Genomic DNA, 23,553 nt, shown 5'->3' with positions numbered 1-23,553 from the left:
AAGTATGATAGAAACCCGTATCGTGTATTAAACTTGTATTCCCAAGTTGTACCTGAACCAAATCGTAGGAATTTGTTGACCAGAATTCATATAAGTATTAATATTGATTAATGTAAAAAGGTTATCCGACCCGAAATCTAAGAGCGTACGATTGTTGCAGCCCTTTCTTCTAGTTTATAACTGAAAATGCATGATTGAACCTACTTATTTTCTTGATATTCGCTGCTGAAGTTTTTATCTGCTTACGCCTGGTGAGCCCGCGTAGCCCGCAGTAGCACCCGCTGCCGGATTCGAGAGCGTTAAGGCCAGTGACGATATTTTAAGTTTAGACTCGCGTACTGACGGATATTAGTTTATTTTATTGTACATATTTTTACTATTATATTGTTTTACTATAAATACCTAGTTTTCATTTACTACCGCTCTAGTTAGCCGGCTACAGTATTTGTAATAAACCAGATTATAAATGATACGCTTTGCCGTGGTTCACCAAATAGCTGACATTCACATTAAAGTAATAGCGCCCTTGGGACATGAATGCCGAAAAATAAAGCATAATGTCACCGATATGGTATTAAAAAGTCAGGGCAGCATATAGGCAGGTATAGATCGTGTCATTCACGAAGACGCGTGCCGTGATTCGTATTGTCATGTTATTAAAGGTTAGATTTGACAAATCTGCGCGTCATCGTGAATGGTCTTGGCCTACGGAAATAGGTTTGCAATTTATAGAGCAACGAAATCCATCTAGTTAGTGTGCCATACTATCATTATTAATTAATCCGGGCGCCAGCGATGGCTGTGACAGTGGTCACCTGGCACTACTCTTCCCCCAATTAAAACGCCTGGCAATGTTATATTCGAATTAAATACATAATTAGCTGTTGGATCTGGGTAGCTCCGGCGCTGCGGAAGAGTAGCCCTTCCGCCCTCGCGTGACGAAGCACACTCGGCTCCGCAGCTTCGCTGCCCTCCCTCCGTGCCTCCGTTTTCGCAATTGCTCTCTAGGGGTAAGACAGACAAGACCACGTGGATAGTGGGGTGCTCTGATTCGGTTTTATATGACCTTGACATTTTGGTGACCATGAGGGTGATGGTGTGGTATCGTGTCACGTGGGCTGATTTCGTTCTGCCTGCAAATGCCGATTTTTCAAATCAAACGTAATAAAGGGGCCCACTGATTATCAGTCCGCCGGACGATATCGGCCTGTCAGTTAGAACAAAAATTTGACAGTTCCGAACAACTGACAGGCCGATATCGTCCGGCGGACTGATAGTCAGTGGGCCCCTTTAGCCACCATATTATATCAGATTACCATTCCTTTATTATGCATATGTCTCAATTCAATCCCTAGAATTGTGTAAATTTTTTTGTTTTTTTAATGGAATCTTATGCCCTGGATGCCAGCCCTGTAAGCCAAATCTCATAGAAAAAGGGGCAAGCTATGATGGTGCCATCTATGCAAGGCTTTGACAGTTGCCAACCCCATTGAGTAGGTATCCGGAGACATCCAAAAAGTGTGACTCATATCGTAACTGGATAAGGGTATTCCCAGAACATTCAATTCTGAGAACTCCGTTATACTAATAGCCCCAACTCGGTGAGCACTTAGACGGTTTCATATAAGTTTCTACGGCAATCTTTGTCGGAAACTTGCTAACTTTGGAAATTGGTCCCAAAGGACGTTGGACGCTCGAGATACTTTCGTTCAAATGCAAATAAATATTGGCCTATTTGTATGTAAGTCTTGACAACTGACTGATTTCAACACTTTAATAAGTTTAGAAATGTTTTACTTTTCAACCGTCTGCTGTCGTTATAAAGCACAAACTCAAACTGGTTCGTGGTAGAAGATGTTGATACAATTCCTCGCCAGTCTGCCTGTGACCACGAACGTAACGTCACGTTCGAAACGTCAGGCCATAAATAAACGTAAGTTTGTACGCGATTAAGTCCCGGGTTAGTTTTAAAATTATGAGTGAAAATCGTGTTAGTTTAAATCAGTATAAGCTTACTTATTATGCGTGGTGGAGATAGCACCTATTGTAGGTACTTAGGAGACCAAATCAATGAATGTTCATCAATGGGGTTGGCAACTGTCAAAGGTTTGCATAGATGGCGCCATCATAGCTTGCCCCTTTCTCTAGTTTTGTTCTATGAGATGTGGCTTAAAAGGCTGGCATTCAGGGCATAAAATTCCATTAAAAAAAACAAGAATTTGTCACAATTCAAGGGATTGACAGGGCAAGCTATGGCCAACACCATTCATTGATCTGGGGTACTATTTCACTTGAGGAAGTAGCATAAGCTAACATGGCTACCATATGACCATATGGCTAGTATTGCAATGCCATTGCTATTGCTAAACTGTCATCTTACAATATTTGACAGTCATGGCTTATTACAAAAACTAGTTATGCTACTTTCTCGTCTCAAATAGGGTCCACAGTCCAAACACAATTTGCGACAAATACCTACAAGTTCATTCGGTTCACGGAAAAGTTATTGCTCCGCGTTTTTTACTAGGCACTTTGACTCGCTATAAACTTTAAGCATCTCCAACGTTGTTTTATTATCTCGTTCTATGTAGCCCCTCCTGATTTAACACTGCTCCGATTCTGACACTTATGTGGTCTACAGATATGTCACACAATTTATCGTGAGAGATACAGATGCCATTTGTTATAATGAGTGGTGTGTACAGTAAGCTGCAGAGATAACTGACCGTGCATAGAAACTTGTTTACAGGGCGGTCAGTTATCTCAGCAACTTACTGTACATACATGTTGTACGTACATTGGTACAGTAAGCACTAGTAGCGTATAAAACAACGCGCCAAAAGTATCTGCCTCCCACTATTGCTTTTCTAATTAAAGATAATTATATCTTGATAGTTTGCGTTCAAAGTGGCGTGGTATGGGCATGTGATGAGGAGGGATGAATGCCATATAGGCAAAAGAATGTTAGGGATGAATGTTGATGGACGGAGAGCGTATGGTAGACCCAAAAAGCGATGGATGGATTGTGTAAAAGAGGATATGAGAAAGAAAGGAGTGAGTGCTGAGGTGACGAAAGATAGAGGAGAATGGAAGAGAAAAACATGTTGTGCCGACCCCACATGACGTGGGATAAGGGTAGGAAGAAGAGAAGTTTGCGTTCAAAGATTTGCTACAGTTAATTGTTCTCTATATAGAGACATATCTTTATTTACTGTACTGTCTTCTGACTGTACTATTTTTTTTAAGAGCAAAAAACTATAAAGTCCCTGCTAGTCGTTGTGATAAATTGAAACGTACTCGTAATAGAAACATTTAGGGTAATAAGGAACAGCTTCAATATCTGTATCTATTTGTGGTTAATAGGCATTTTTGGTTAACAGAACTCCAGGAAAATTCCACAAAAAATAATTTGTGTATGATAGTTTTGAATTTTGATACCTAATACGAGTATATACTTACTGAAAGACTGTTACTGTTTTCAATAGCAAAAAAAATGTTGCCTTTTTCAGACTTTAAGTAAGTCGATCACGATCGAAGCATCGCCATCAGATATATCGAAGCGGACATGGTACTACAACTACACATATCTGAAAATGGACTTTAATAACTTGAAGGCCTTTGTTGAGATATGTGACGTTTTCGACCAAAAGGTACCACATTGTCGGTTGTCGATAAGGTTGATTTGTAATTGAAGCTATATGGAAATAGCGCCTTACCGACAAGCGACAATAAGTACCCTTTTGGTTGAAAATGGCACATACGTGATGGCGCCAGCAGCAGCGTGGCAGTCAGATATACCGGTGCTGCCAATGCGTTCACAAAAATCTGAACACGTCTCTGTTATTAAGGCGTGTGTGTGTCTGTGTTCAGATATTTTTGAGCACCTCGTCCGCTCCAAAATATGTGATGGCGACTCTACACCCACGTAAAAAACATTGCAAACACATCCATTCTTGACACACGTTAAAAAAATCTTCAAAATAACCCTGTGAAGTTTCCCTACGTCATTCCACCCCGGCCACTATATCCTGACATCCACCCTCCTTCACAACCGCGCCACATCCCTCTTGAATCCCCGGTTTGGGGGAGGCGGAGGGGGTGAAGTTAATCTGGTGGTTTCGCCACCCCCTATCGATTTTTCTGGTACAGCCTGTGTAGAACGATCCCCCGAGCCGAGCGGTCGCTTTCTGTGTGTGCCGTTTTCTTCGAAGGGTCAGGTAAGTTAAGTAAGTAAGATTTTGCTTTGCAAAATTTCAGGTTGATTTTAGAAAAAGTTTAAAATTATAGTATTTATTAATTTTATTAAAGTGGGACCTTGACCGTAAGCTGAAGGAATGTTAAAGGCCCATTAAGGCTAGAAACTGAAGCTAATTGGTTGAATTTGTTAGTGACAGAAGCAGCATGTGTTTTTAAGGTTCCGTACATAAAAACCGAGTGCAAAATTATGTAGTTTCTTGTAAAGTAAATATATCGTAATATATGACTGCTGGATTGATTTCATTGATTCATTTATATTTTAATCTCATTTCGTAACTTTATCGAAATTATCGTGATTGTTTTCCACGTTAAATAATTATTATGATTCCATTGTTTGACCGTAGGTAATCAAAATTTATATACATAAAATTGTGATAATTTTTATAGAAATATCTTTAAACAGACCTTAAGAAAAACCTATCGGCTATCATTAAGGTTGTTTGAACGAAAATTATGGTAAAATATTTAATATAAGCTTTATTATTAATCAAAATACTTCATAGGATAACTTACGCCTGTTACAGACAGACAGTAAACAAGCACAGGTTCTTTTATAATAGGCCCATTTTTAATAATTTACGAAACGGATCCCAAAAATGTGTCGAATTTATTGTGGAAAATTATGCTTTTGCGTTTTATTTTTGTCTCTTCACGTCAACTTGGTTTCATTCTCGGTGAAATTTCTATCAATTTCAATGAATGGCGCACTGTTTCTTGCAAAATTAATCAAATGAATATCGCATATAAAAAATATTGCGAAAATTTATTTAATAATTTCATTTTTTTATTTAAGCTTTATTCTACAAACAGAAAAATGTAGATAGGTAATTTTTAAAACCTCTGTTATGAATTTAATTTCAAGTTGGTATATAAATTTAATAGATACCTATAGAAAAGCTTCCTATCGGAATCGGGTTATTTAGCCACGAGCTGTCGCTAGATAACACAACTCATGGATGCTGCTTAAATCATCTGTAAAGATGGACAAGGCCTAATGATGATAGAAAAGCTAATAAAATGCGTGGTGTAAATCTCTGAAACTGAATGCTTAAATTACAATTGTCAATGAGCCATCGGAAAGTTTCCAATATTGCGAAATTTCCACTTCGAAAATTTTCAAAAACTTCAATTTTTTTTTATAGGAAACGAAATTTTCCATTTCCAAAATGAAAGTTTCCGTTGTTTCCTGGAAAATATGCCGAAATTTCCGGAAACTTTTCCAGCTTTTTGGATACTTTCCGCAACTTGCACTAGGTATATAATTTAATTTGTGTCAGTTATGTCTTGAAAACAGCATTATTTCCAGACTAACCTCTCCGCGGTACCTCGCGTCTTTTCGCTAACTCCTCGCCGTGGCGCAAGCGTTGCGCCACCCGGCCACGACGCCCGCGCATGGGTGACGCCCGCCCGCCCCCCTCCCCCATGCTCAACAAACCAAACGCCCTCAAGCTGAACAGCGTAGCGCGCAGCAGTAGCCGCTACTCCGCCCGCGACCCACGCTTAAGAACCTAAACCTTTATTTACAACAACTGCAGTATTAAAGGGTATTATTTTCTACAATGAAGACTGACGATCCGATTATAGTCAAATCCAGAACTCCACGCACTAGAGGACATAGTGATGGAGTCCGCGAATCGCTCCTCTCGGATTCGACCTCAGGAATTGATAGAGGCGATGCGAGCAGCACGTGTAGCGGAGACTCCTTTTCTAGCCCTGATATCAGCAGCAAAGATGAGCTGAGAGGCAGAGGATTTAGTAAAGATCAGAAAAATGCACTTAATGATTTGAAAAATGGAAAGAAGCCGTGTAATATTACTGAGAATCCGCAGGATAAGTTAAAAATGAAAGATGTTGAAAGTGGATCAGCAAAGAAAGCCAAAATACCTGATGGTGGCTGGGGATGGGTAGTAGTTGCGTCATCTTTTATAATATCGATGATCGCAGATGGCATAAGCTTTTCCTTTGGTTTGTTGTACATTGAGTTCCTTGAAGAGTTTGGAGCTAGTAAGTCGACCACTGCCTGGATCGGTAGCCTTTTCATCGCTGTTCCACTGCTCTCTGGGCCTGTGATGAGTGCTTTGGTTGACAGATACGGTTGCCGTAGCATGACCATTTTAGGGGGAATCATTTCGACTCTCGGCTTCGTTCTGGCGTCGGTTTCAACCACGATTGAAACGATGATGTTAACATTTGGAGTGATAGCTGGTTTGGGTCTTGGTTTAGTCTACGTCACTGCTGTTGTTTCTATCGCCTACTGGTTTGAGAAGAAGAGGAATTTAGCTGTTGGCCTGGGCGCATGTGGAACAGGTGTAGGGACATTTTTATACGCACCGATGACTCAATACTTCATTGAAGAATTCGGTTGGAGAGGCACGATTTTATTGCTCTCTGGTACTTTGCTAAATCTTTGCGTGTGTGGTTGTGTGATGCGAGATCCTGAATGGTGGATTTTGGAACAAAAGAAGGAAAAGGAAGTCAAGCCATTGAAGGATGTTGAAAAGGCTAATCAAGAGTTAGCGCTTATGCCCACAGCATCCACTAAGAGGCCATACAAGAAATCTGCTTCACTCTGCGTTTCTGATGTCTTGCCGCTATCAAACAGGGAAATGAATGGGAGGGTCACAAAATTCAAAGTACCGTTGATGGAACGAGAGTTCCATAATGTACTACATAAACATCAAAAACCTCAGATTTATAAAAACAACAAGTTAGCATTGGGATGGCCTGTCCAGGAGCTACCTAGAACCGAGTCTTTGTACACAATCCCGTCGTATTTGGAATCCACTGACCGTGTAAGTATCTGTTTAGCAAAGTAAATATAATTTTCGTGTAAAGTCTTATTTACTAATTGATCTTTGTGTATTTTAGGCAACACAGAGGGTGCTGAAACAATTAACTCAATCACCAATCATGTTAACGAAGGCAACTGAAATAGCTTCACCGATTTTGGGTGAAGACAACGATCCTCCATGCGTCACGTTTCCGAAACAGCCCATGCGTCGTTCCTGCTCCGTAGACTTCTATTTCCGAAAAGAAGTCAGGAGATCCATCGACTATCAGCTGAAGAATCCTAACGCTGGTCGAGTATTGAAAAAGTCGAAATCGGAAACAAAAGAAGATCGCGGTGTGCTTATAAAGCAGGACAGCAAAGGGGACAGAAGGGATTGGCTGAAAAAACAGCTGTCAGTCAATCATCATTATCTGAAAGATTTGAAGATGCCTTTGAATTCTATTGGCCATAGAAACGCAATGTTGAACATAAATAGATACAGACTGAAAGCATCTTCTTGCCCTGATATATTCAAGAATTCTATGGTCACTATCAATGACGAAGAAGAGGTAATTTCTTCTTAAAATTTTCCCTCAAATATTTTTTGACTTTGCTTCTTTACAAAACTTCTGATAACTTTTTATCTTCTAGAAATGCTACAAGGACTGCCTAGTGTGCGTCTCAGACATGTTCAACGTGTCCCTCTTCAAGAAGGCGACTTTCAACCTGCTGTGCGCCGGCACCATCCTGCTGTTCATCTGGTTCATCGTCCCGTACTTCTATCTGGCTGAACACATGATTGACAAGGGCTATAACGAAGATGATGGCGCTGTCATGCTCAGCTTAATCGGGATCACCAATACTATTGGAATGGTAAGTCTTATTTTTTTATCTCTGCGTGATAGAATCAGAAATAATGATATCCGCAGTAGAACTAGGGTCACCGACATATCTCGCAGAATTGCAAACCTTAAGTGGCAGTGGGCGGGGCACATTGCTCGCAGAACTGATGGCCGGTGGGGCCGGAAGGTTCTGGAGTGACGTCCGCGTACCGGAAGACGAACTGCCGGTAGGCCTCCAACGAGGTGGAGCGACGACCTGGTGAAGGTCGCGGGAATTCGGTGGATGCGAGCGGCACAGGATCGGTCGGAGTGGCGAGCCTTGGGGGAGGCCTATGTCCAGCAGTGGACGTCTATCGGCTGACATGATGATGATGATGATTTTTTTATATATATAACACGAATAGCAGTCACCACAGCCTATGTGGGGTTGCAGGCGTCCCCCTACTCCTTTCATGCGCGTTGTCGACCCTTTTACAAACGCTTTTGATGAACCCCATATTGTAATCTCGGTAGGGAATCTATTTTGTTTTACGCTAACGCGAAGGCCACAGATCTGACGTTCTGAGCGATAACGTTGGGAGCGTGACGGTAGCGGCGTCGAGCGTAAAAAACTATGAGCTGCAAATTGCAGCAATATTTGTAAAGACTTTGTTTATGAACGAGCGTTGGGGCGATGAAACGTCGCAAATAATTGTATTGATACCGTAAAATGGGGTGAGAAGGGACAAAACTGACATTCAAACCTCGATAACATTTTATTTTTACATATGCAAACTGAATGGTGTATATAATAAGTGTTCCGGACGTTTGTATTATAGTTTTTATTTTATTTTGTGTAGTTCCATTTCATAACTGACGATAAACAGCAAGTCCCACCTCACTCCGTAGTCCCTCGTAATTGGGGGCAGATGGGATTTCATACAAAGGTGATTTTGGAAGATTGTAGGATTGTTGGACTATAGCTCCATTTTAAATTGGAATACATTATTTTTGTGGCAGTAGCGTTAAAATCCCATCTCACCCCCCTTTCATCCCTTTTCTCCTCCATCCATCCAACTCTCCCCGCGAACCCTACTCACCCCATTTTACGGTACTGTAGAATCTTGATTTACCCTCTCTTATCTCTGAAAAGCAGGTATTTTCATGTGTATTAATACTTCCTTTTTCTTCATTAGGTAGGTACCTACCACTTCCATTTGAATGAAATAACCTGTTTATCTATTCGTAACCTTGTCAGAGTCGTTAAACGCCATGTTACTGTCCGCATTTAACGTGTTCTTGGGCATTTCATTTCTATTTTACTGGGACATAACGCAGTGCGAGTTATATGGTAATATGGTTGCATTATTGACGTAGTAAAATGACCACTCGTAAGCTTTATTACAAGCTCATAAGGTCCAATGGGCAATTTCGCGGGACTTGATTTTTAGGGTTCCGTACCCAAAGGGTAAAAACGGAACCCTATAACTAAAACTCCGCTGTCCGTCTGTCTGTCCGTCTGTCACCAGGCTGTATCTCATGAACCGTGATAGCTGTTGTTGCCGCTATAACAACAAATACTCAAAACAGAATAGAATAAATGTTTAAGTGGGGCTTTCATGCAACAAACGTGATTTTCTTTGCCGTTTTTTGTGTAATGGTACGGAACCCTTCGTGCGCGAGCTTGCCCGGTTTTTAATAACTAGGGACATTTTTAGGGTTCCATAGTCAACTGGGAATCCATGTAGTTTTGCTATGTCCGTCTGTCCGTCCACGGCTTAGCCCAACCGTAAATAACAACTAGATTTTTTTGTGGTGCGTCTCCTCTGTAAAGTGGGGATAAACATTTTTTCGATACATTCCGTTGGGGTACTGTTGTACATACGTCTTTCAAAAGTAATAAGGGTGTATAAACCATTTTTTGATAGTGTTTTTTTTTCTAAAACAATCGCTCTGAAAAGAAAAATAACTACCTACCTAGGTAATAACATTCCTCGCCATAACAACATTAAATATACAACCAGGGAAAAATCAAATTATTTTCTTAAATATTTTTTGTAAACACATATGTATATACATTATAATCTTCTCAAATCGCACTTTATACCATATCTTATATTTATATTTTGCATTTTCATTCTTCCATAGGTTTATGTATGAATTATTCTTATCATGACTCCCACGCCCAAACTCTAGACAGTTCCGGAATCAAGCTAGCTATAAATAGTGTTCCTAAGTAGAATCATAAATCAATATCCAGATGCCTGGATGGCCTAGAAGTCCTGCGCGGTGCACTTGTTGCACGCCATGCAGTTGCAGGGGTCTAGGTTTATAAGTGTTTAGCACTGGTTTCTGAGCTCTGGTCACGCCAGTAAATGCAAAGTGACAATCGTTGATAGAAAAATCCATACGAAAAGTGAAATATTGTATGGAAACGATCACTTGATTACTCGTTGTAATCTGTCATCCCATAGACATAGTATAGTAGTTATAGACAATAGACATGAAACCGAGCGACCAGGGTATGGATGGTATAGAAAGGATCGCAATCTCTTATGGCAGAATTGTTGCAAAAGTGACCGCTTTCAGCTTTAAATAATAGTTCCTAATCTCTCGGGTAGCGCTAGTTAGGCTCTGGTACATGAGTATAACATGAACCATATAAGGCAACAAATAACCCGACCAAATTACGTAGGTTGTTTTTGGTAGTATTTCGGTGTATGGTGGCGCCGCCTAATTACTGTTTTTGATGGACACTTTTCATACATAGAGATTTGGCTCCTTTATATAGTCTCTATGGACCAGGGGTAAGAGTCATGTCAGGCAAAGCTTAAGGAAATATTGTTAAATAATTATTCTGAAAGCCATTGTTAGTATATATATATATATCACAATATTGTTACTTGTGTTTAGTGTAGTTAAAGCTAGGTGAACTGTTAACTTTACTAGTTACTTTTTGAATTTCTGGCCACTTCTGTGGGAGCTTGTTTTAGATTTAGGTACATACTAGTATGCACTCCAGGGATGCATGCGCTTTGCATCTGTTATGCATAAAACTAACTTTTAATGTCGTAATTTTAATCACAGTAATCAATAAGTACGTATTAGGTAAGATAAAATAATAATAAGAGCGCATCGCCAACAAACTGTTACACAATTTGGCGAAATTTTTGTAACGAAATTAATGTATGTTCTCTTTATATAACAATAAATAAATAAATAAAATGTATTGACAGGTTAATGTATGGCAGCATAATCCTTTTTCTCTTTCACTTATAAATTTCGGTATTTCGCCATCGCCTCCTACCTATGCTGCCATAACCCGACCATGAAAAAAAACCCGGTCGGTGATAAGGACAAAGCATGGCACTATTTTCTCTTTCCTCTTATAGGAATCGCAATAAGACTATCTTTCTCTATGAAAGAGTGTCAGGCCCTTGTGTCATCCCGATTGGTTTTGTTTCGAGCTGCGTTTGTCGATGACCAGTATGCAGGGGTCTGGATTAGAGTTTAGTATGGGTTGGAGACTTATGCTGGTTGCGTGCGTAGAGGTGCAGGGGTCCAGGTTATAATAGTTTAGTATAGGTTTGTGAGCTCTGGTCACGCCAGTAAGTGCAAAGGTCCAAGACAAGTGACAATAGGGATGATGACACATGTTGAATTTTATAACAAAATCTAGTAAAATAGATATCAAATGAGCAATTTATCACAATAATGTGCATATTAAAATAATATGAAGGGTACACGGAAAAAACATGTCTAGTCACTTTAGTAACATTTTGAGTAATCGCGGTTTATAAATTTGGAACCATGTCAAAATGTATGGTAATTCCGTGACTAGGTCTTTTTCAACTAAAAAAAAAAGGTTGTGTTACATATATATTATACAGTGGTAGCAAAATATATAACTAATAGTTCAATAAGAGCTCTACATTTTGAAATGAAAATCTAATTTTCCTAAAAAAGTGAATAGACATGTTCTTTCCGTGTACCCTTCATATATGGAAATGATTAAAAATACAGGATCTAAAAGTTTCAAAATTTTAAGTTTTTTTTCGCGAACGCCACGCTTGACAAGGCGCAGGTATATAGAAGGTGGAAGGTTTCTTTTTAAGCGGGCACGGGCAACTATGGAACCCTACACTGAGCATCGCTTTACCTGCCCTTGGCAAGCTTTTTTATACAAGTTTAATATGCCACGACCGCGTAAATGTTTTGGTTCAATACCATAACAAACATAAAACAAAATCATTTTCTTGGCCTTGCGCCACCACCCCCTATAACCTTGACTACTAGCAACTTATAATAAACCTTAAGCACTAGCAAACTAGGCTTGTATTCGTATTAAACGGCCTTTATTAAGCATTATAGTAATTTATTTGGCTTTTAATGTCTTCCTAATGTATTAGAACTTCCATTCTCGGTTGTTGTACTAACCTATTTGCTACTGACAAGGAATTGATGGATGATGGATGGTATTATTATTTTCTATTTTGTCGACTTTATACCTACACGGTGGCTAAAAAATAAGTGCATTACTGTTGCCAGGGAGGTTTTGGGATTATACTAAACAACTTACTATGGGACCAACCCCGAAATCGCGAAAAAAATTTTTAGCCTCCCATAGAAAATGGACCAGCCAAAATGTATGAAACAGCCAAATTTTTTTTCGCGATTTCGGGGTTGGTCCTATACCTACAGTAAAAGTTGCTCAGTATAATCCCAAAACCTCCCTGGCAACGGGAATGCATTTATTTTTTGCCACCGTGTATATATATACTTTCCCGGCCGGTTTCGAACACGGCGACTGCTTCAACTCCGCTGCTGAAGACGTTCATGTGCTCATGTGATTTTGGATATGAAGTTATGAAAGGTCTTTTAAAAAGTACGTTCTTAACACAATAATAATTAATAAAGGATTCATCAGTGTCGTAGGCAATTTTGAACAATTACCTTATATGGTCCTCTGGACCTTGGTGATAGAATATGGATTGCTTTAAATTAAAATTTATATTTTGAAGCTGATAACCCAATTTAATGCTTACTTTAAATACCTAATCATTAAACTTCTTAGTTTCGTATGCCTAAGTAATATGCTATTGTTGACAATAATCTTCAATACAGAAAACTGAGTTTTAATTTAGAGTTTTTAGTTTATCGGGAAGATTATAAAATTTATATATTGCACTATTTGCACTTACATATAAGTACCTACAGAGTGGGAAAAAAAATATGAGCCCTGGAGGGAAAGTGCCTTAAAACCTTAAGTTAGCTCATTTTACTTAAAGGAAACATTCTTTTATTTTTTTAATAGAAACAAAATTGTGTTCGAAGATTTTTCAATTTTCTTCAATTTCGATTGTAAATATTCTTGAGTACTAAATATTCGATTTTATGGATATTTTGTACGATAGACGAGTGTATGACCTAATGTTTCTTGGAGAAATATTATCATTGGCATTAACTGTATCGACTTAGCCACGGTGTATGTACTATTTTAAAAATTGCGGTTTTGACTCTAGGGCGAACGACGACGGACGAATGTTGAACGCATGAAATTAATTATCTTTCTGTCTGAGTCGCGATCGTTTCGAAAATATCCGTTCAGAATATTTGGCACAGATATGAAAACCGAGGGCATTGAAAACTGGAGACATCTATTTTTGGTTCTGCCTACAAGTTACAATTCTATAATATGTATTAGAGCATTCCTGGGTTGTGTAATACCAAATTAGTGTTTCTGATGAGGCATTGCCGACAGACTGACATATTGTTATACTATTTATTTATTTTAAAATTTGATTCAGGCAACAAGGCCCATATTACTATACCTTATAGACTGACATACATATAAATTTCATAATTAAGCCAAGAGAACGGCGTGGCTCCGTTGAATCGTCTGCTATTGTGTCGGATTCGGCAGTTAACTCCGGAACCTCCGAAACACTACACCCGGCCAGAATTCGGCGCACTTGATTTCGCATTCGCAAACTGATGACTTCCTTGCGTAACTCGGTAATAGTGACTTGGGACTTTGGGTTTTATAATGATGACGTGAGACGTGCTGAAATTAATCTATAGCATTGGTTGTGTTATAGGTTCATGCACGCCTCTCATCTCGCCTTAGTGGAAAGGCAGCGTTATGCTTATTAGGCTTATCTCGCGCGCGTGATGTATTACTAGGGTTTTTCTGACTGTATTTACTCGTATAATAAAGAGGAGGCCACCAAGTGGATGCCGACGAAGAAGCGTGGGCGGGGCAGGCCCAGGCGGAGATGGTGGGACGACTTTGACGCCTTCCTTAACAACTGGCCGGAAGAAGCGCTAAATCGGGAGTTATGGAGAACCAGGGGAGAGGCCTTTGTCCAGCAGTGGGACACTCAAGTAGGCTAAGAAGAAGAATAAAGAGGAGGATATAGGTACCTATCTCGCGCGCGACGTACTAACGCGGTGCATTCGTTCTAAGCCCACAAGATTACTACGAGTAGGGAAAACTCGCATTATTTGGTGACACGCCTAATTCGGTGATCCAAGTTTTGAAGCATGACACCCAGGAAAGCTAGTGAATTAGGACCTTTTAAATGGGCCTCACGGCAAAGCCGCCGAAGCCGTGAAGCCATGAGGTCCCATTTAAAAGGCCCTTATTCACTAGCTTTCCTGGGTGTCATGCTTTAAAACTTGTATCACCGAATTAGGCGTGTCACCAAATAATGCGAGTTTACCCTACGTAGGTAGACTAGGCAGTGACCTTAAAAAAATATTGTCACTATATTTCTTCTATAAACCAGTGCAAAGTAGGGTTTCATTATTGTGTTTGCTTACATAATCCATTTACCGTCATAACTGCTATTATTCGGCACGCAATACCAAAATCGACCTTGTCCTTAAAGGTCATTTGTACACGCTAACAAGTGTATTGCCCTCATTAGGTCACAATGTGAAAGACGCAGATTTTTGGGTTCCGTAGTCAACCCACTGCCATATAGTTTCAACAAGCCCATCCGTCTTTCTGTCTGTTAGCCTAAAGTTGTAATTTGACATGTGCAATGTACCCTACATACATATACCTTGACTCTAGGCTGCGGGTGTCATAAGTTAACACCCTCGTTTCCAATATTTCACTGAACCCCCGTTCTAGAATCTTCAGTGACTTGTCAAAATCGTACCTAAATTATCTTTTAGAAGACAGACGACAAAACAAGAAAAGGGAAGTGCAGTACAAGTCAAGGCGTCACGTGTGATGTTGATTGGCTTTGAAATTTTTCGAGAACATTACTCTCGATCTCGGACAAAAAAATTCCGTCGCAAAAAATGGCAGAATGATTTGTACGGCAAGATATCGCTTGAGCTCCTCCTTTCCGACGTGTCGGAAGCCGGTGTTGCTTGAAGACTTATCCTAATCTACTTTTCACGATGCCTGTGGCTGCAAATGTTATTCTTGTGCATTTTGGACGAAAACTGCGTTGAAGATATAATTCTGGTCGTTCAATAAATACCTTTATTAATATCTTTATTAATTTTTAACAAGCAGAAACATCTGCGAAGTATGCTAATAAGCTTAGAATAAATTTTAAAGTGGAAAAATTACTGAACTGCTCAGTTGGCAGAGCGCTGGAATATCGATCCAGAGGCCGTCAGTTCAAGTCTCACCCAAGGCAGTAATTTTTCTACTTTTAAATTTACTAATCATTAATTAACTTATATTCTTTAATTCCAGGTGGGCCTAGGCTACATAGGCGACTTTCCAAGCGTCTCAATCGGCAACCTCTACGCGGCTTGCCTCGTTCTCTGCGGGGCGTCCGTCGCAGCCATCCCACCCGCCGCCTCTAACTACTGGCTCCTCGGCTGTGTGGCGGCTGCCTTCGGCTTGCTGTTTGCTGCCTCGTTCACGTTCACGCCGAGCTTGTTGGTGACGCTGGTGTCGCTGGATGATTTTACGTCGGCGTATGGATTGGTGCTGCTAGCTCAAGGGATTGGACATTTGATTGGACCGCCTTTGTCAGGTTAGTCTTGTTTATTACCATAACTTTGACTCTGTCAAATTGTCTGTGTGCGTTGTAATTTTCGTCTGGGGTAGTGTGATCTGTGTAAATTTATTTGTTTATCATACCAACGTTATGTAATTCTAAAATATTATAATTGTAAATACCATAATAGCAGCGTTTTACCTGAAATAAAACGCATATTAAAATACTTACCTCACTGGAAGCTTTATAATTGGAGAGAGCATATCTGTTTCCGTCGAATTATCACCAGTCTAGTGCTTTATTTGACTCTTGTTTCCGGCAACAGTGGCGACACCTGGCGGACCGCGCCATTTTTACACCAGGTAAAAGATGTCCGGTGAACTGTTTGTCATTGGCTCAATTTCACCAGGCAGAAATTAAATGAAAGCTTCCAGTGAGGTAAGTATTTTAATATGCGTTTTATTTCAGGTAAAACGCTGCTATTAAATTACTTTTCCCCTCACTAGCTCGGAAAGTTGTCTTTTATCCTTTAAAACAAGCGGGGAAAAACGCATTTTATCCACTAGTGGGGAAAGTAATTTGACCTTGGATGGAGCGTGTTTAAATAGCTTGACAGATAACAAAACGTAAAACGCTCATAATAATGATTCGTTTGATATTAGTTATCATTAAACAAATGGTTTGAGAATCTAATAAAAAATACCAAATTTAGCTTTATTTAATGATTTTATGTCATAAACCTTAAAGTTCCATAAGAAACGTTTGTTTTTTAATAATGATGTTAAATATAAGTTGAGTCGATGCAATTTCAAAACGCATCATTGACATTTCATACGTCAGAAATGTCAACATTGTCAACAAAATTTTTACTTAAAAACTTCTCACGTAAAAATACAGAATTTCCAGAGTTTTTTGTTATAATATGTAAAAATGAGTGATTTCAGTGATGCAGATGATCTAACGCCTGTGGATGTTGCACTTTCCTCGCTATAGTGAGGTGAAAAGTTTTGTGTTACACACGGGTGCAAATGTATTTTACTTCTCGGGTGTTGAAACACTTGCTACGCTCAGGATTCTATTTTAGAACCACTCGCTTCGCTCGTGGTTCAACTATAGAATCCTTTCGCTTGCTCGTGTTTCAATTCCACACTCGCGGGTAAAATACAACTTTGCACCCTTGTATAACAAATAACTATTACCGTCACTGGAAGCTTTATAATTGAGACCTGTTTGTTATCGCCTGGTGTCGCCCCTTATTAGATTAATTCTAATGTATTATAGCGCCAATGTGATTGATTAGTATCTGAATTTATGATGACTGAAATATATGATACTGAAATATCGATTTCAATTATTTTATTCTTCGAACAGATAATTTTACACTTAGTACTTCAAATGTAATGATTTATAGTTATTCCTTATTATAATTTATTTATGTACTTATTTTAATTGTATAATCTTGCCTGAACGATCAGGTACAATGTTTGCAACCAGGCACAGTGCCTGAGAAATCAAATTTACTTTACTATTACTATATTATATAAATCAATGATCGTAATACCTATACAGAATTAAACAATTGTGTGACATTTGTAGAAGTAATACTTGTTCTTGCTACCTGTCTCCTGTAAAATCGCTGGAAATGTGTTATGTGATTGCCAGTTTCCACGAGCCATAATGTCATCAAGGGAATGATTTTCCCACCAACTTTTTGAAGCTGCAGCTGATCTAATACTACCTTGGGCAGCTGCTATGTTCGCTTCTTTAAACAAAGTTTTTATCTAATTAGCAATGATCGTCCGTGAGGCTGGCTGCGGCCGATTCTTGACACTTGTCATGAACAAATTAAATGATTTATTTAGCAGCATTACGTCTGTCATTTACAAGTGATATGGTTCTTTCTATCCAAAAAAGGGAGATTTTGCATACTCTATTACTCGTATTTGCTAATAGTTTCCAACCTGACTGCCTGTAATTACTAGTCTATTTTTGAGCCAAATTGTGGCCAAAAAATGATACATTTATCTGATCTTATACAGTTGTCATGGTCAATCGTAAGCAAGGTTAAATTATGTATGCGCCTACCAGAGCACAGAAGTAGTAAAGTGGCAGTATGACGCATTATTTGGAAAGCATTGTTAAAGAATTATCAGTTAATCAACATCCCAAAATGGAGGTTTAGTCGTTTTAGGACATGTTAAGGAAATCGACTTAAGAATATGTTTTATCAGAACATGTGAATTCAAACAACTTGATGTTTCAGTGTTACACAATGTAGAAACGACTGACTTGTGTAAAAGTATGGTATTATACTGATAATTTATTTATTTGATGTAAATCCGATAAAAATTGTGCTAGTTTATATATATATTTGTACATGCCAAAGAAATCCAACGTTGCCAAGCTCAAGCTTTTTTGTAAGTTCTTAAAGTCATTTTTCTGCAAGAATTGTTAAGCAATGATAATTGATCTGAGCTCCATGACTAGCGCCTCAGAGTATACTTATACAGAGTATACTTCCAAACCTCGAGAATCATTTCCTCGATTTAGGGAGGTGGCAACCCTGTCGACGTGTCGATGAGATTGAGATTCTTCCGCAGGTGTCTCAGAGTAAGCGGCCTTGCTAGCGCTCGGGCTTTGAGATCTGCCCGCCAGAACATTTTTTCCCTAGCAAGGCATCATTACCAGAAATATCCCGGTCGATTGGTTCAAGTGAGCGAGGACTATGGACATCAGAAAAGGTGGTGGGAATACCCACGCGAGTGGATAGTTCCACGGAATACTGAATGCGTGGTACATCGCTTGAGGGTCTTTCAGGTCTCGGGATACATAATATTGTGTACCATGTGGGCTGTTGCCGAGGCGAATAGATCCACCACCGGTATTTCCCACTTCGCAAAAACTGTATCCACGCAAGCCGGTAGTAAGTGCCATTCCGGCGGTAGGTGACGACGCGATAATTGATCGGCTTGACAATTGTACTTCCCCGGTAGATAATGTATGCTAAAGTGTATTTGATTTTGATCTAGAAGATCTAAAGTCCGATGGGTTATGTTTACCAGGGCTAACGATTTCGATCCCCCTTCTTTCATTAGACGGGTTACGGCCGTCCTGTTGTCGCATTGTATAGGCATCAAACTGTGATGCAACAGGTGAGCGTAACCTTGAAGAACATGAAGGATAGCTAACATTTCTTTCTGATTGCAATGAAGGTTCCGAAGCTCCCGAAAGAGCTAGGTCGTTCAACTGCGACCCGGACATCGGTTTTAGAAAATTGGTGGGGAGGGTGATGTAGAGTTGTTGACGCCTGTCAACTTTATACCCACCAATTTAATCGCTCGACACACTTTGCGGTATTAGGAACGATGTGTTCGATGGGTCTGGCAGGGTGAAATTTACTTACCATCGATACTTATGAGGGTTCGATAAAGATTTTGACATGATCTAGTAGTATGGCATTTTGATGGACAATCAGAAAATCGTCTAGGTAAACTACAATTCTGACATTCCATTGTTGCCGCAAGGTCTGAGCTACCCAATTTGTCAGTATTGACAACGTTTTTGTCAATTTTGTCAGTATAGAAAATACACTTGGCGTACGTGCGTGCAACGTGAGACTTGTACGTGGAACGTGGAAGTATATTATGATTATTATGGCATATACCTGCACACCCCGTCATTTGGTTGAGGAAGTCGGGTATCCGATGCATGTTTATGTGGTGAAACGGTTCGACCAGTATATAAACCGTTTAGCGCTTTCAAGTTGAAAATTGGTCGAGCTGATCCGTCCGATAAAAGGAAAAGAGGAGAAATGAAGCTTGGTGACGGTTAGTGCTACACTTAGAATGCCTTGAGCCTTCATTTTGGGCACGGAGCATCATTGACATCATTAACTATATATTGACGATCGGTCTGCAGTGGGTAGTGACCCTGCCTATGAAGCCGATGGTCCCGGGTTCGAATCCCGGCAAGGGTATTTATTTGTATGATGAACACAGATATTTGTTCCTGAGAATCCTGAATCATGGGTGTTTTCTATGTATATAAGTAATAAGTATGTGTATTTCTATATATGTATATATATCGTCGCCTAGTACTTATAGTACAAGCTTTGCTTAGTTTGGTGCTAGGTCAATCTGTGTAAGATTGTCCCCAAATATTTATTTATTTATATAATTCACCACTCACCTCTGACAGGATTGACTCGTTATCAGGGAAAGCAATTTTTGAGGCAACGTTTGTTTTTAAAACAATTATTATCTTGGCAAAGAGTGTTGACATTGCCAACTGCAATATGCTTGCGAAGCTCACCCATTCACTGATCACTATCCATTTCTTAAAATAGCAATGCAAATAAATAAATATTAATTCTAGTGCACAATTGAAGAAATTTTCTTTTGACACAGGAGTGTGATGAAAGGGGCCTGATTTTAAATTGGGATACACCAGAAGTGGTTATGCAAGGAATGGTATGCGATACCCTCGTATTAACTTTAATGCAATAGCAAATGAGACAATGGGAGCACCAAAATACTGGTGCTCCCATTTTCTTCCACTGTATGAGGAAGTGCGCTACCGGCCTACTTGAAACGGTTCCGAGTCATGGTTTCTGCCGTTTCTGGTTGCCTTTGTAACCTCTACTGGAATTTCCTCATCCTCTAGTACTTACCTCCACGACCGGGCCGCGAGCCTCAATTTTGAAACTACGCTCTTCCACTTGTGTGGTAAGCAAGGTGGTTTTTTGAAGGTTGACCCAAGGGTAATTTGGTTGTTGACAATTTTGCCAATGACATACACTCCGCGAGGGTGCGTCGGTACAGGTTTGCATATGCGTATTTTGCGAGGAAAAGTACCCTGAGCTCGCATTGCACTGAATTCCACGCGATGGAATTGTAGGTTTTTGTATGCCTTGCCCCCGCGAGGGGCGGCTGTTAGGCTGATTTGCCTTGGTAATATCATTATGTTTAAGAGGCCAAACATGTTTCAAACTCCTCCTGCCTTTTCAAGAGGTGATGTAAAAGAATCAGCATCAAAAATGTTAGTTGTGCAAGGGGGGATTTTGTTTACTAATGCCTTGACAAGTGGCTCTTTAATTTGGCTTGTAATGGCCTCTCTGCGTATTTCAATAGCTTCGGCGCGGTAACCACAAACTAATTGCAGAAGATCAGAGGAAATCTTTTGTAAATCGAGCTCATTAACTAGTATTTAATTCATAAGAAAAATTTCATACTTTTAGCCCACGATAAAAGACTACGAAATCTATCTTGAATCGCCTGTTTTTGTTTCAAAATGGAGTAGGTAATAGCTGCATATTATTCTATCAGCATAAGCTAGATGGCGTAAAGTATCATACATGTTTACCTCTTCGTTTGTTTCCAGGTCTATGAAACCTGGAGTATGATTGTAAAATTTTTATATATCAGAGTATCTACCCTCAGACCATGCTGCGCTTCCCAAGCGTTGAACGTCAAGAAGCATTTTAAATAAAATACTGGAGTCTTAGGGACCGAAGGTTCCTTTAATTTCGTTTCAATATCAAAGTGAACGGCAAATTTAAATTTGCGTCTTGACTCTCAGCGTTCGTCAAAAATGCAAGCGATTGTATAATTTCTCACAAAAAGTATAATCGGATAGAAAGATCTGCAAATAAAACACTATAGTAAACTGGTTAATTATTTGGCACAATAATTTAAAATGTAGGTAGTGGTCCGAACAGAAAAACTGTTAAAATATATGACCACATATTCATTTTACTAATACTAGAAATCAAGGTACTTACGTGACGTGGTCACTTTTTACACTTAAATTCACTTTAATTAATATAACGTATTGATTTACGGAATCACACGTAACAATTTCATTTCATTTTTTAAAATTTAAATTGTAATGGCCGCAGGGTCAGTGAGCCTGACTCGCTGCGGACTTGTTGTTTCGACGGGAAACTGAATGCCAATGACAAACAGTTCACCGGACATCTTTTACCTGGTGTAAAAATGGCGCGGTCCGCCAGGTGTCGCCACTGTTGCCGGAAACAAGAGTCAAATAAAGCACTAGACTGGTGATAATTCGACGGAAACAGATATGCTCTCTCCAATTATAAAGCTTCCAGTGACGGTAAAGTAATTTAATATGAACTGAATGAATATTTCGTGTCATTTTAAACTTTTGTTAGTGACTGAAATAAATGTCAGATGTTGAATATTTATAAAAATTAAAAAATACTTATTGATTCTGTACAAGTATTTTACAGCATGGGATGGGATCTTTTATTAAACATAAGTATAGTTTATTAGGTATTTAGTTATATTTTTATAAGACTGCTAGGCGAAACACTTATTTCATATAATTTCATTTTGACGCTTTTATTATTTTCTCTGATATTGGTGACTTTTATATGGATGGAAATTTTAAAGCTATTTATTTTAAAATTATTGTATTCATAAATGTTGCTATGTATTTTTTATTTCACTAGAAGTATAGGTATGAAGTTACTGTAAATATTGTTTTATTTGTGAAAAGCCCTTGAGCCCTACCTTACTTGGAGAATAAATTTTAGTTCTATTAATTTTACGGTTTAGACTCACTCGTTTTTAGTCACTCGCGCGACATGTTTCGGAGAGCCTAGGTCTCCTTTCTCAAGCACTAATAGTGTGAACAGCGTTCACGACGACCGTGTATCGCGCGAGTGACTTTGAATTTGAATTTTTGAATAAAAGCGAAAAAGTTTTTTTACAAATAACAATTCCTTTAAAATAAACTTGTATGGTAATATTTGTTACACGAGTGTGTAGCCAACATGCCAATTGTTTACGCTCCGTAGCGAACGAAACGCAACTGTCACTGTCCCACTAATATGGAAGAGTATAGTGCGCCAAAATAGTAGAAATTAAATAAAATGGAATAAAAAATTCCATACTAAATTGTAGCCATGTTTAAGCATTTTACGTCAAAAATGTGACAGTTAGGTAGAAAGTGGCGCCCTCAATAATTTTCTGCAATTTCTTGTGGGACTATAATTGAGAGACACAAAACGTTTCGTTATCGTAGCGCAAACGCTTGTCACCTTGGCTAGGCACCCAGGTATCACATTATTCTTTACAAACTAAACTTCTCCTTTCATTTTCCAGGTCTCATCTACGACCTAACACTGTCCTGGGAGCTCTCATTCTACCTGGCCGGGGGCTGGATCGTGGTGGCAGGTGTGCTCATTTCTTTCATCCATCCATTCCGTGCTTTGGAGCAGAGGCGACAGGCGAATCAGGAGAACGAGGCTACATAAACATCTATCTATCATCTCCCTGCAAAGAAAAAACTGGTCAAGTGCGAGTCGGACTCGCGCACGAAGGGTTCGCGCACGCAATAAACGGCAAAAAATCACGTTTGTTGTATGGGAGCTCCACTTAAATATTTATTTTATTCTGTTTTTAGTTTTTGTTGTTATAGCGGCAACAGAAATACATCATCTGTGAAAATTTCAACTGTCTAGCTATAACGGTTCGTGAGATACAGCCTGGTGACAGACAGACGGACAGAGGAGTCTTAGTAATAGGGTCCCGTTTTTACGCTTTGGGTACGGAACCCTAAAAATGGTAAAGTAAGTGATTAAGTTATAATCGAATTTAAACTGTTGTGAGACATACTAACATTAAATAACTTTACGGTTTAGACTTACTTGTTTTAAGTCACTCGCGCAACATGTTTCGGAGAGCCTAGGTCTCCTTTCTCAAGCACACACTGC

At 39.3% G+C, this 23,553-nt stretch overlaps 1 protein-coding gene and 1 long non-coding RNA gene across 2 annotated transcripts in view; one reads left to right on the top strand and one right to left on the bottom strand.

The window, feature by feature from the left end:
• LOC134744482 (uncharacterized) overlaps window positions 1-23,553 on the bottom strand; it is a 282,585-nt gene that overhangs the window by 51,533 nt on the left and 207,499 nt on the right. The window lies entirely within an intron of this gene.
• LOC134744439 (monocarboxylate transporter 4-like) lies at window positions 5,523-23,121 on the top strand. The gene is made up of 5 exons (XM_063678250.1): window positions 5,523-7,049; window positions 7,126-7,596; window positions 7,679-7,900; window positions 15,566-15,851; window positions 22,943-23,121. The coding sequence occupies exons 1-5, from the start codon at window positions 5,817-5,819 to the stop codon at window positions 23,092-23,094; spliced, it is 2,364 nt and encodes a 787-aa protein (XP_063534320.1). The 5' UTR covers window positions 5,523-5,816; the 3' UTR covers window positions 23,095-23,121.

Source organism: Cydia strobilella, chromosome 9 (assembly GCF_947568885.1).
Source record: "Cydia strobilella chromosome 9, ilCydStro3.1, whole genome shotgun sequence".
In the NCBI taxonomy this organism is placed as follows: Eukaryota; Metazoa; Arthropoda; class Insecta; order Lepidoptera; family Tortricidae; genus Cydia; species Cydia strobilella.
The sequence above is the reverse complement of the archived record's forward strand: the minus strand, read 5'-3'. Positions and strand labels throughout refer to the sequence as shown.

Bases quoted from the DNA above. Each gene is read 5' to 3' on its own strand.
- LOC134744439 (XM_063678250.1), top strand. From the start codon at position 5,817: ATGAAGACTGACGATCCGATTATAGTCAAATCCAGAACTCCACGCACT. The intron at 7,050-7,125 runs GTAAGTATCTGT...TGTGTATTTTAG, and splicing joins ATTTGGAATCCACTGACCGT to GCAACACAGAGGGTGCTGAA. The intron at 15,852-22,942 runs GTTAGTCTTGTT...TTCATTTTCCAG, and splicing joins GATTGGACCGCCTTTGTCAG to GTCTCATCTACGACCTAACA.